Source organism: Monomorium pharaonis, chromosome 1, assembly GCF_013373865.1.
Source record: "Monomorium pharaonis isolate MP-MQ-018 chromosome 1, ASM1337386v2, whole genome shotgun sequence".
NCBI classification, from domain to species: Eukaryota; Metazoa; Arthropoda; class Insecta; order Hymenoptera; family Formicidae; genus Monomorium; species Monomorium pharaonis.
In genome coordinates, this window is record NC_050467.1 from 22,217,853 (window position 1) to 22,228,329 (window position 10,477).

The 10,477-nt window shown below is 37.2% G+C and overlaps 1 protein-coding gene across 9 annotated transcripts in view; it reads left to right on the top strand.

The window, feature by feature from the left end:
* Positions 1-3,934, top strand: part of LOC105841127 (potassium/sodium hyperpolarization-activated cyclic nucleotide-gated channel 3) — a 130,043-nt gene extending 126,109 nt beyond the window's left edge. For 4 of the 9 annotated variants that reach the window (XM_036293629.1, XM_036293644.1, XM_036293635.1 and 1 more), the window contains 3 exons: positions 36-324; positions 1,420-1,555; positions 1,818-3,934. In XM_036293629.1, the coding sequence (XP_036149522.1) occupies positions 36-324; positions 1,420-1,555; positions 1,818-1,964 (572 nt within the window). In that variant the 3' untranslated portion in view covers positions 1,965-3,934. The remainder of the gene's footprint in view (positions 1-35; positions 325-1,419; positions 1,556-1,817) is intronic. The other 5 variants (XM_036293633.1, XM_036293643.1, XM_036293650.1 and 2 more) reach the window with 2 other exon arrangements.
* The last annotated feature ends 6,543 nt before the right edge of the window (positions 3,935-10,477 follow it).

The window sequence follows — 10,477 nt, forward strand, 5'->3', positions numbered from 1 at the left end:
GCAGTAACATTGAAACGTGTTACGTATGCTTATAGGTGATATCATCATTAAGGAGGGTACAATCGGCTCGAAAATGTACTTCATACAAGAAGGCATAGTCGATATCGTGATGGCGAACGGCGAAGTCGCGACCTCGTTGTCGGACGGGTCTTACTTCGGCGAAATCTGTCTGTTGACGAACGCGAGGAGGGTGGCGTCGGTCCGAGCGGAGACCTACTGCAACCTCTTCAGCCTCTCGGTAGACCATTTCAACGCCGTACTGGACCAGTATCCCCTAATGCGCAGAACGATGGAGAGCGTTGCCGCCGAGAGGTATAAGCTTTGGTTAGGTTTGTTCTATCGAGTTGGTGTGCTAATAGATGTCAATCATCACTCCCACTCCCATCTACTTTATTTGAGCATTTCGTACTGCCCGATAAAACGGAGATCAGTCATTTGCTGCCTGTGACAAATCATGTCGTTCTCGCCTCAACATACCGATTCTCGTATGTGTTAGAACTCGACGCTTATTTTACACACACGTACACATACATACGTCGAACAAAATTTTTTATTCAAATAAAAATAAAAAAGACTAAAAGCGATTATATTGTCGGTCATTGATCTTTTTACGATACCTAAGCGAGACAAAGAGTGGGGAAAAAATTTAAGACAAATTTGTGATGAAAGCGCACTAACTTACGATATTTATAATGAGTTGAGAGGGTTAAATCTGTACGAAATATCTTTGACGCAAAGATATAATCGGAATTCGTTTTATATTGCATGAAAAGGGAAAATATCCGATGTAGTGATACATACTTCATGAAATCGGATATTACCCGAGTGAATAAGTATCAATTGTAGTTCAACTATCGCGTTTTAAAGTTTTACACTCTCGACACATTCATTACATAAGAATGTTCTATTTATAATTTGGCATAACATATTTTATAAATTATTTGAAGTATCATTTTTGTCACACGTCCGCATAAGATCCATCTTATGCAAATTCAATGATGTAAAGAGATTATATTATAAACACTTGTAAATTATTTTTTCGATGTTACGAGATATTTTCCGCAAAAATATTAGGATAAAATCTTGAACGAAAATTAATGTACCGAGATCATGTACTTACTTTATTTTATTATTAGTTTCATATATTCGTGTATTATTCGAAATACAAAATTGTGCGCGGTCAGTGTGACAAAAATAACTGATTTTTTATCAGTTTATTCCATTCGTCTACCTTTAGCAGTGCAAGTAGTGTTGAAACAAATAATAATCAGTGTTGAGTACAGATGATAAGCGGCGGGTGTTAAAGCGCCACGAAACGGACGAATCACTGTGCTGCTAAGTGGTTTAGGATTTGTTGTGAATAGTAGTTGGTTACGCCCCGTGCGACATTCCCTACGCTTAATCGTGCTCTCCTTGTAGGCTAAACAAAATCGGGAAGAATCCTAACCTGGTGGCTCATCGCGAGGAAGATCTTGGCAGCGAATCAAAAACGATAAATGCCGTAGTAAATGCACTCGCGGAGCAGGCCGCGCATGCCAGCGCCAGCGAGGAATCAGTAAGTACTCGAACGAATAACATTAGTAAAATCTGCTATGATTAAATTAACATGTTTTACTTTTTGTGACGCTTCTTTTCTTAACGCCCTTCCCCCAAAAAGAAATATTTTCTTATTTTCAATGTATTCCTACTCCTAATCTCATTGAACTGCAACTTACCCCTAATCTGAACGGACGGACGGAAATAAGTCTCACGGTTTCTCGTATTTTTACAAAAGTAAATAAACGCGCGCGTCATCTTCATGAAATGTATCATTTCAGGTACACAGTATGGAGCTCAGAATGCTGCCGGGTTGCCTCTTGCCCAGACCAAAGTCTGAAAACAATTTCGCGAGCCAAGAACTTACGAGGGAAGGACGAAGAATCTTTCACAAAAGCGACACTTTCCACAAAGATTCGTATCAATGACGACACTCGTTTTACTAACATGTACAGAGATACTAATGGCTCCATGTTGGAAAAACGATGGAACTAGTCTCATCGACGGGACAAATGGCGGTTTTGTGCCCGGTGCTAGGGCGATCCTATAGCAGCGGTCTATACATAGATATCGGCCATGCCAGTAGTCCTTTAGCAATCGATTTATAGCGCCTTCTTACATTAATCTGACGGCATTTCGTCCAGGACCGCAAAACCGCCGAGTCCTATTCTTCAACTGTGATACAGATTCGCGAAAAAACAAAATATCGCAAGAATATATGAATATGCTATTAACGATTATATAAAATTTTCGTGAAACATATATCGTAAAATAATTCCGTGATGGAAAAGAAAGGTTTGAAGAATAAAGGAAAAAACTTTTACATTTCAGGTCCCCTTTATCTTTCAAACTTGGTTCGACTTCTTTCAGAAAAAGATGACGAAACATTCCACACACGAGATTTTTATCTTTTATCGAGTTTCCGAGAAAAAAAAAAGAAGAAACGTCTGTATCGCAGTTGGAGAGCATGGAGCCACGTTTCACGCCGTGTCTCTTCATTGAGAACAATCGCCGCGTCGCATCAGATGCAATATTAAAGATGGATGGACGCAGCGAGGAATGAAGATCTCAAAGACGACGAAGAGCAGGCCTAGAAGTTTATAGGGAATATGTAGCCCACATTGTGGGGAAAAACATTAGGTACAATCCTAAGTAACAGTGTAACGATGCGTAATTCTCTGTGATTTTGCAAAGTTGACGTTTCGCACCTTAGGAAAGAAGAAAAAAAACAGTATAATCTACGTGAAGAATTAGAATGCTCTTTTTTTTAAGGCAACAATTAACATAGAAAAATCGTACGTCGTAAGACCAGAATGTTCCGATTAAGTTGACGAGATTTATCTTTAGCTTCGTACTACATTAGAGCTGCATAAACAAGTGAAACGAATAATGCGTAATACTCCGTACGGGGGAAAAAGAAGACCGAAAGAGGAAAGATTCACGTAGAATGGGCTAAAAATGTCGGTAAGAAGAGGCTCCTTTTCTGATTTCAGACGCGAAATAAGTTTGCGTTCCGTAACCTCGCTTGTTTGATAGAGCCGCCCTTATTTCGCCATGTTTCAGTTCACTTCGGGAGTATTATAACACTAAAGTCGAGTGATGATTACATCATTGCACAATTGCGACTCAATGTCGGATAACATTTCGATAGACCGTCCTGGTACAGAAACATGATCGGTAAGTGGGGAAATTACGGTCACGTGCTTGTAAAAATCCACGGACGAATTCAGAAAAAAGGAGGGAGCTTGAGATGCGATTATACGGATCAACCGGTTCTACAAATGCTACCGAGGGCCTGAAGGCTGTGTTTACTTGTTGAGAGTCCTTCGGGCCACTGTGGTGGGTTACATGTCAATGAATGCATATTAAGCATAACGCGAACAAAGTATCTTTTTATGAGATGAAAACAAGAAATACGCGAATGTACTATAAAAGAAGCTATAAATACTATGTAATAAATTATTATTATTGTTACGATTATTACTTGCAATGATTACTACACCACTACCGCATAATTAGGCGACTAAATAAATTACCAAAAAAAAAACACATACAAATATACTATATGAAGTATTATGCATAGTGGTTAAATATCGTGTTGCAAGGTAACCCTAAATAATGTTCAGCTCTACGTACGAAATGGTTTTTGACACCGACTAAAAATCCTACTTACAAGCAGTTTATACATCACGATCCCCCCGGAGCTTAATCTATTGTATTCCGTTTAAATAACGTTTTATAAATATCAATATCTTCGCGAGGCCAACTGAACCATACCGATCGATCTCGCTTTGCGTACTTTATAGAGACGCGCTAATCGGAATCAAACAGAATATTTCATTTTAAATACCTCCTAGCAAAAGAAGATTCGGCGTAAAGAAGTTTTCGAAAAAAAAAAGAAATTATAGCTATACTATTATATTTAATTCACGACTATAAAGTCCTAACGTACTCTTTTAGTTCTGAATCCCGAAGAGTATCAGCATCACTTCGCAACACAGTGTCTCACAGTGAATTTCTATAAAATTATAAAGCAAATCAATTTTTATTAATATTGTGAAAAAAATCACTTTCTTTCGCAGCAATTTACACATAAAGTTAACAAAATTAAGAAATTTCTTTTAAATGGCATATGCTGAACCGTGCTCTTCGGGATTAAAGAAACGTCCTTTCGACATTAGTGAGCATACGATCGAACTGCAGCTATTCGCTTTTATTTTCTCTCGGATTCGAGATTGCGAGTGCTCCCTTCCGCGTGAAAAGTAAATCGGTCATCCTCTATTAAAAATAACGCTCGAATGTTATTTTTATTTATGTGATGACGAAACGACCCTATTAGCGGGCGCACGATTGAAAGGAGTGAGCCGATCGTTTTTTCTAGTTGACGCGTGTACACATTATCGCGAATGTACATATATCTTCACGTAAGAATTAGACGCGCGTTTCATACATATATACATATGTAAACATAAAACACACGTGTGTGCAAGAGGGGGAGAGAAAGAGAAAGAGAGAAAGAGAACGCGAGAGAGAAAATGAAAAAGAAAAAAAGTACCTATTTTTCATGTAAGAGAGAGATAGTTTTCTGTCATTATTTACACATCTTCAACACATGTCTCATCCTATATAATAGCCACGAGAGAGTGTAAAGAGAGAGAATGCGTACGAGAGGTCAAAACATTTCAATGGTAGAGTAGTCGTAGACCGCATGATCAACGTTTTTATAGTTTAATCTGTACGAACGGTCTAGGATTAATCTGCCGGTTCGGGCCTAAGAGGTACGCATTAATATATAAATATTATAAATAAATAAATATATATATATATATAAAATATTGTTACTGTGCTCCGAGACGAGTGCGAGGGAAGGCGAAGTGAAACACAAAAGAAACAGGAAGAAACTGTACTCTTACTACCACTGCTAACTGATAGAGACTATTTAGCTACTGTCTACTTATGTCGATAAAACGAGGAGGAAAAAGAAAAAGAAACTGCGGCAAGGAAGTGCTGTGTTAGTACTCTATTCACATACACATACAAGATATTACATGTACATAATACCGTACGTAATAGGAGATACGCATCTCTATAGCGCACTTACAAAAAGAAAAGACGAGAGAAAATAACTCTTTAGGATTATAAACAGAGAGATCGTGTGACTATTTGAAGCGTGTGAACCTTAACTCCGTAAATGCTAACAGACAAGAGTGAGACACTTATTAAATAAAAACAAAAAAAGAGGTGAATAGTTTTTGTATCGAGAATCAGGTCGCGCGTGAACAGCGGAATATATATCGGATCAGAACAGGCAGAGGGAGGGGAGAAGGGGGGGACAGATCCCGAAATCGGAAATGGATGCATAAATAGTGTCTGTGCCGGCAGTGAATCGATAATAGCTGAGAAAGCCTGAGATTAAAAAAAAAAAATTCAAGAATCACAGGTCTACTATATATTCGTTGTGAGAAATTAATCGGATAACGTGCATCGGATTGCATTAAGCGGCATCTAGATGTTCAATATTATTGCACGATAAGTATTGACTGTCTGCAGGATATATTGAGTTTGCTTAAACCGTCTAAAATATTGTACAATATTATCGGTCGTCTAGGGGCTGCCTCGGATAGAATTGTCGTTCGAAGTTTGATGGTTAAAGTGCGTCAATTTAGCCGCGATTTGTAGAACACGCAGAACGGGATGCTGCGGAGAAAGGGACGAGATCGTAAACAGGTATTTCAAATTTCACATATCAATCGTTCTGTTGAAAGACGTCGCGAAAGTATACGCTGGATGCGAGAATTGTTTTTACAGCGCGCTCGGCAAAAAAAAACGCTTGACTAGTATAGCGTATCGTATTCTTTCTTCTTTTTTTAGAATATTCGATCTTGCAATTCACAAAGCAGACTTGACAAAATTTCCACGTACCGCGCCACACCTTTCGAGTAAAATCCATCGATAATCTCGCTCGTTAAATATCGCGCTAAGTAAAACACGACAGAACGACCGGGACAAAAATTATCCTCCCTTCGAAGTAGATTTACAATTTCCGTTTCCGGTTTCAAGGATCGAAAGCTGTAAGAACAATCGAACAAAGAAAACATGCAACTGTCCAAAGCTAAATAAAACGCTGTTATAGATGATCCGCTGTTAAGCGTTTCTCAATAGTTCTTGCACGGTGACATGATGCTTCCGCAACAATAGAATCCGATTTCCGATAAAAAAAACGCATTTTATTTCTACATATTATTTCATTGTTTGTTGCACGCTATTAATATTGAACAAAAATTATCACGATTCGAATATCAATTAGCAATTTTGACAAATGTGTCATTTAAAAATCCGCTACCATTTTTTAGAATTGTTCAAAAAATCACATGTGATTAAAACAACGAATTATACACACATCAGAACTCGGGCGTAATTCTTGTATAATATAAAAAAAGTGTGTAATCACGTAGATCTTAACAGCCGCTCGAACGCAATGGTGCTATCATAGGTCAGAGTTTTCTTTTCTTTTTTTTTTATAAAGAAGTCAAATTCGCAATCGCAGAAGTTCAGCAGATAATTCATCCATCATCGAATTTACATTCATATTTGTCTCGACAGTATCTCTGTTGCGTAATTGAAATTTCACATACAAAATTATTTCACAAAATTTTCCGTGCTTCTTGAATGTCTCAAAATATCGTGTCACCGTGTGAAAGCTAGGGCAACTAGCTGGAAAACCTGCGTAGTACGCCTTGTAAAAAAAAAATAAAATGAAGAAAACATTACCCTAGCGTCAATTTTCTACGAAAGAGTTTTCTACAGGGTTCACACCATGAGCGGGAATTCGATGTCATGCTTATGGTATGAATATGTATGTACGCTGTTGCGGCGCTGATATAAATCTACTGACGTTTTTTCTATTACATGTTATTGCGTTTGTAATTACGATCGTTTTTTCGAGCGTGCGAAGGAAAGCAGACTACAGCGGGGAGCATTATCGGTTAATAGTGAGAGCTTGCTAGAGAGATCGATTGAATGAGAGGAAAGAGACACTTCAATTAAGATGCTTCGATTTTTCTACACGACTTTTCGTTTCTTTAACGACTCGAGCATTTACTTGGCGTTTCGTAAAATGAAATTTTTTCGGGAAATTTAGCTATAGAGATTGTACGAAAATTTGGATGAAATACATGGCAGAGTAGGAATGCTACGGTTTTATAGAAGTACATTGCCGGTATCTTTCGCGATGCTAATGGCGTAGCTTGTGCAACAGTACTCGAAAATATCCGTACGATTATTTCAGAGTATTAATATTAAAATTAAATCGACTCATTGAGTACGTGGAAATTAAATAAATTTATGTAACTTAATTACTCGAACTTAAGTAGAAATTGATATTTAAATTTTAATAGTAATTCGAATCGCCAATAATTTACTTTCATTGATGCTACGCCATTACTCGCTAAGGATCTTCCATGTGCCATAAAAATACAAAGTAATAGTAATAAATAAACGTGCGGACTATGCTGTTCTACGCTGCTGTGCGTATTTCATTGAGGTCAGCTCATGCTGTGAGTAAGCAATAATTAATAGCAAACATTTTAATTAATTCGAACGAGGAAATCAGTCGGACCTTCAGCTAATAACGCTTGGTATGTGCGAATATCTCAAACTATCGTACGACATCTCGGAGATGCAGTTGCACCTAGGCGCGTCACTCTTTATATCGAGTTCAATAGCCGTACGCGTTCTGGCCGAAGGAACACACACTACTCGTGCTTCTCAAGATCTATAACTTCTTCTCGTTTTGTGATTTACGTAGCGATTTGCAATATTCGATATATTTTACTAACGGGATACTTAGGCGTACAAGTCTAGATGAAGGAACTGCATGCGATTAGGTGAAAAAAAAAATTTAGCGCGGGCCGCGAATGTGCAAACCGCACACCTATACTACATATATAAATATATATATAAATTCGAATCGAGGTCACACTTCTTTTCTAACGGGGCCGTCGTTTCTTTAAAAAAAAAAAAAAAACCGATTCGATCCTAGCCTGGCTATATTATATACATTTAGGGAATTAACCGGCCGACTATACTTTTATAAAGTGTACGAGAAGTATTTCACGCGCGTATTTAGACATCGGCACCTTTAAAATATACTTGCCATAACGAATGCCTTAGCAAAATGTTACTGTATAATTGAGGTACCACGGCGAAGAAGGTATATAAATATAATAAGTATACATGTCATACGCGTGACACGAACACAGGCATAGGTACACCATATGCATACACGAAACACACACACACACACATACAACGCAACACACAATAGGCAAATGAGTCAAAAGCCAATGCACATCAAACATAAGTAGAGAATATAAGTAGAAAAGAGTACCTACATTCACCGCGTGCACGCATAAGATATACCGTGATCGCGATCGGTCGCGATAGATATTATACGTGTAATCACGTTAACAAAATAAACCGATAGAAGTTGAACAATCACTCTGAAGCAGTGTACGCGAAACTTCTCAGAAGCGCACGAAAATACAAGTAAGGGAATGAGGGTGCAAAGTGAGAGTATATATTAAATGTATTATATTAAGATTGAATTACTTCTAGGGAGCGAGTGAAAGAGTGATCATTAATCATGTACATACCATCGATGGCAATACTCAACTTCGCCCGTCCATTCAGTTTCTACGTCATACGTTTTTCGCGTAGAAAAGTTGAATTTTATTTATCTATTATTACTTCAGAGCTCATCTCGTATAGGAAGAAAGTCGAGGAGAAAAAAAGTCAACATGAAAATACTATAATCTATTTTCTTTCCAACACCTTAGTTTTTTAAATGTCGTCACGCCTTGACATATGTGCCATACGGAAAAAGAGGAACAGTGAATATTAGATATTATAAAGAATATAGAACGGGAATTCTCAATGTAAAATAAATTTAAAGAAATCTAATTAGTTTGCATGTGAATATTTTTCTTTATCACTCGCGAAATGACAATTTTGAAGAGATATGAAAATGAATTGCGTACAATTATTAATTGTTCTAATTTCAATAAAAAATTATTTTTCGCAATCTCTGATTAGATCAAAGTAATCGAAAATGTTCAAATCGCGTGCCGTGTATATATTTTTACATTATCTTTCTATCTTTCGGTATTGCTTAATAAGAGTGTATAAACATACGTTTTACGTCTCTCGTTTAGTTTCATCAATATCGCGGTCGCGTTTAGATAAATTTATTTCTCAGGCGTATGGTATTAAGCAGATACTAAGCCAAATGATGCCAATCGATTCCCCCTCCCCCCTAAAAAAAAAACTCAAATATAAAGTTCAAATTCTAGCGGGAATGCTTTCGTGTTTGGTTTTTGTATATTATCGATTCATTTCTGTATTACTCGTCGTCGTTAAAACTCGGCCACTTACAAATCAAATTATTAATAATGACATACTATTTAAGATATCATACATTCTGCAGCAATATATATTTTATGACGTCTATTCGAAAGCGTTCTTTGTTTTTATCTGAAAAAAAAAAGAACGTCTTTTTTTAGTGCATATCGTCACATATTGTGTCCTGCCTGCCGATGAAATTATACATGCATCTCTGCATATATAACATTCGGATACAGCACGACGAGCGCGAATGCATTATACACGTGCAGCAAATATACACACAGACATATATACACATATATACACATGTACATGCATACTCCGAGATTTCATACAGTATCACACTAGCGACTAACTAGTTGAAGAGCTAAACTATGTATAAGAAAATGAGAGTAAAAAAAAACAATATCAAGTATCAAAGGTCAATGGCAAAATAGTTGAAAGACTCTAGCTTCGTGGCGAGGAAAAACAATTATTTTCTATGCTATTATTTAATCACCGATATTGTAAAAAGTCTATGTTAAATATGTCCGCGCGTATACGTGTACATTGCAATACGTCCTCGTGTGCTTAACGAAATGCTTAGAAATAACACTCTACATTAATAACAACTATGCGAAAACGCACGATTGCTATATATTTCTTATCAAACTATTATAATTTCCATGTCGAACAATTACACGTTAGGGATTATTTTCCGATTTGTCGCTATCGCATTAAATGGACGTGTTGTCGATGAACACGGACGTCCGGACAGACGTGTACATATATATAGAATGAATTGCAAATAAAATATTGCAAAACGACACGCGTTCTACCAGTGAAGTCAATCGCGATAAATCGTATAAGTAGCGGAGAGAACAACTTCAAGAGAAACAAGTACTAAGGCTAATCATGTAGTGGGAAAAAGTAACGTCTCTATGCTGAAGTGGGCAAAAATAAGGCAAACGTTTGTATATTTCGTCAATAGATTTCCACACACGCATTACGACGCGACTAACGTAAACGCCTGCGACTTTATAATACATTACTATGATTT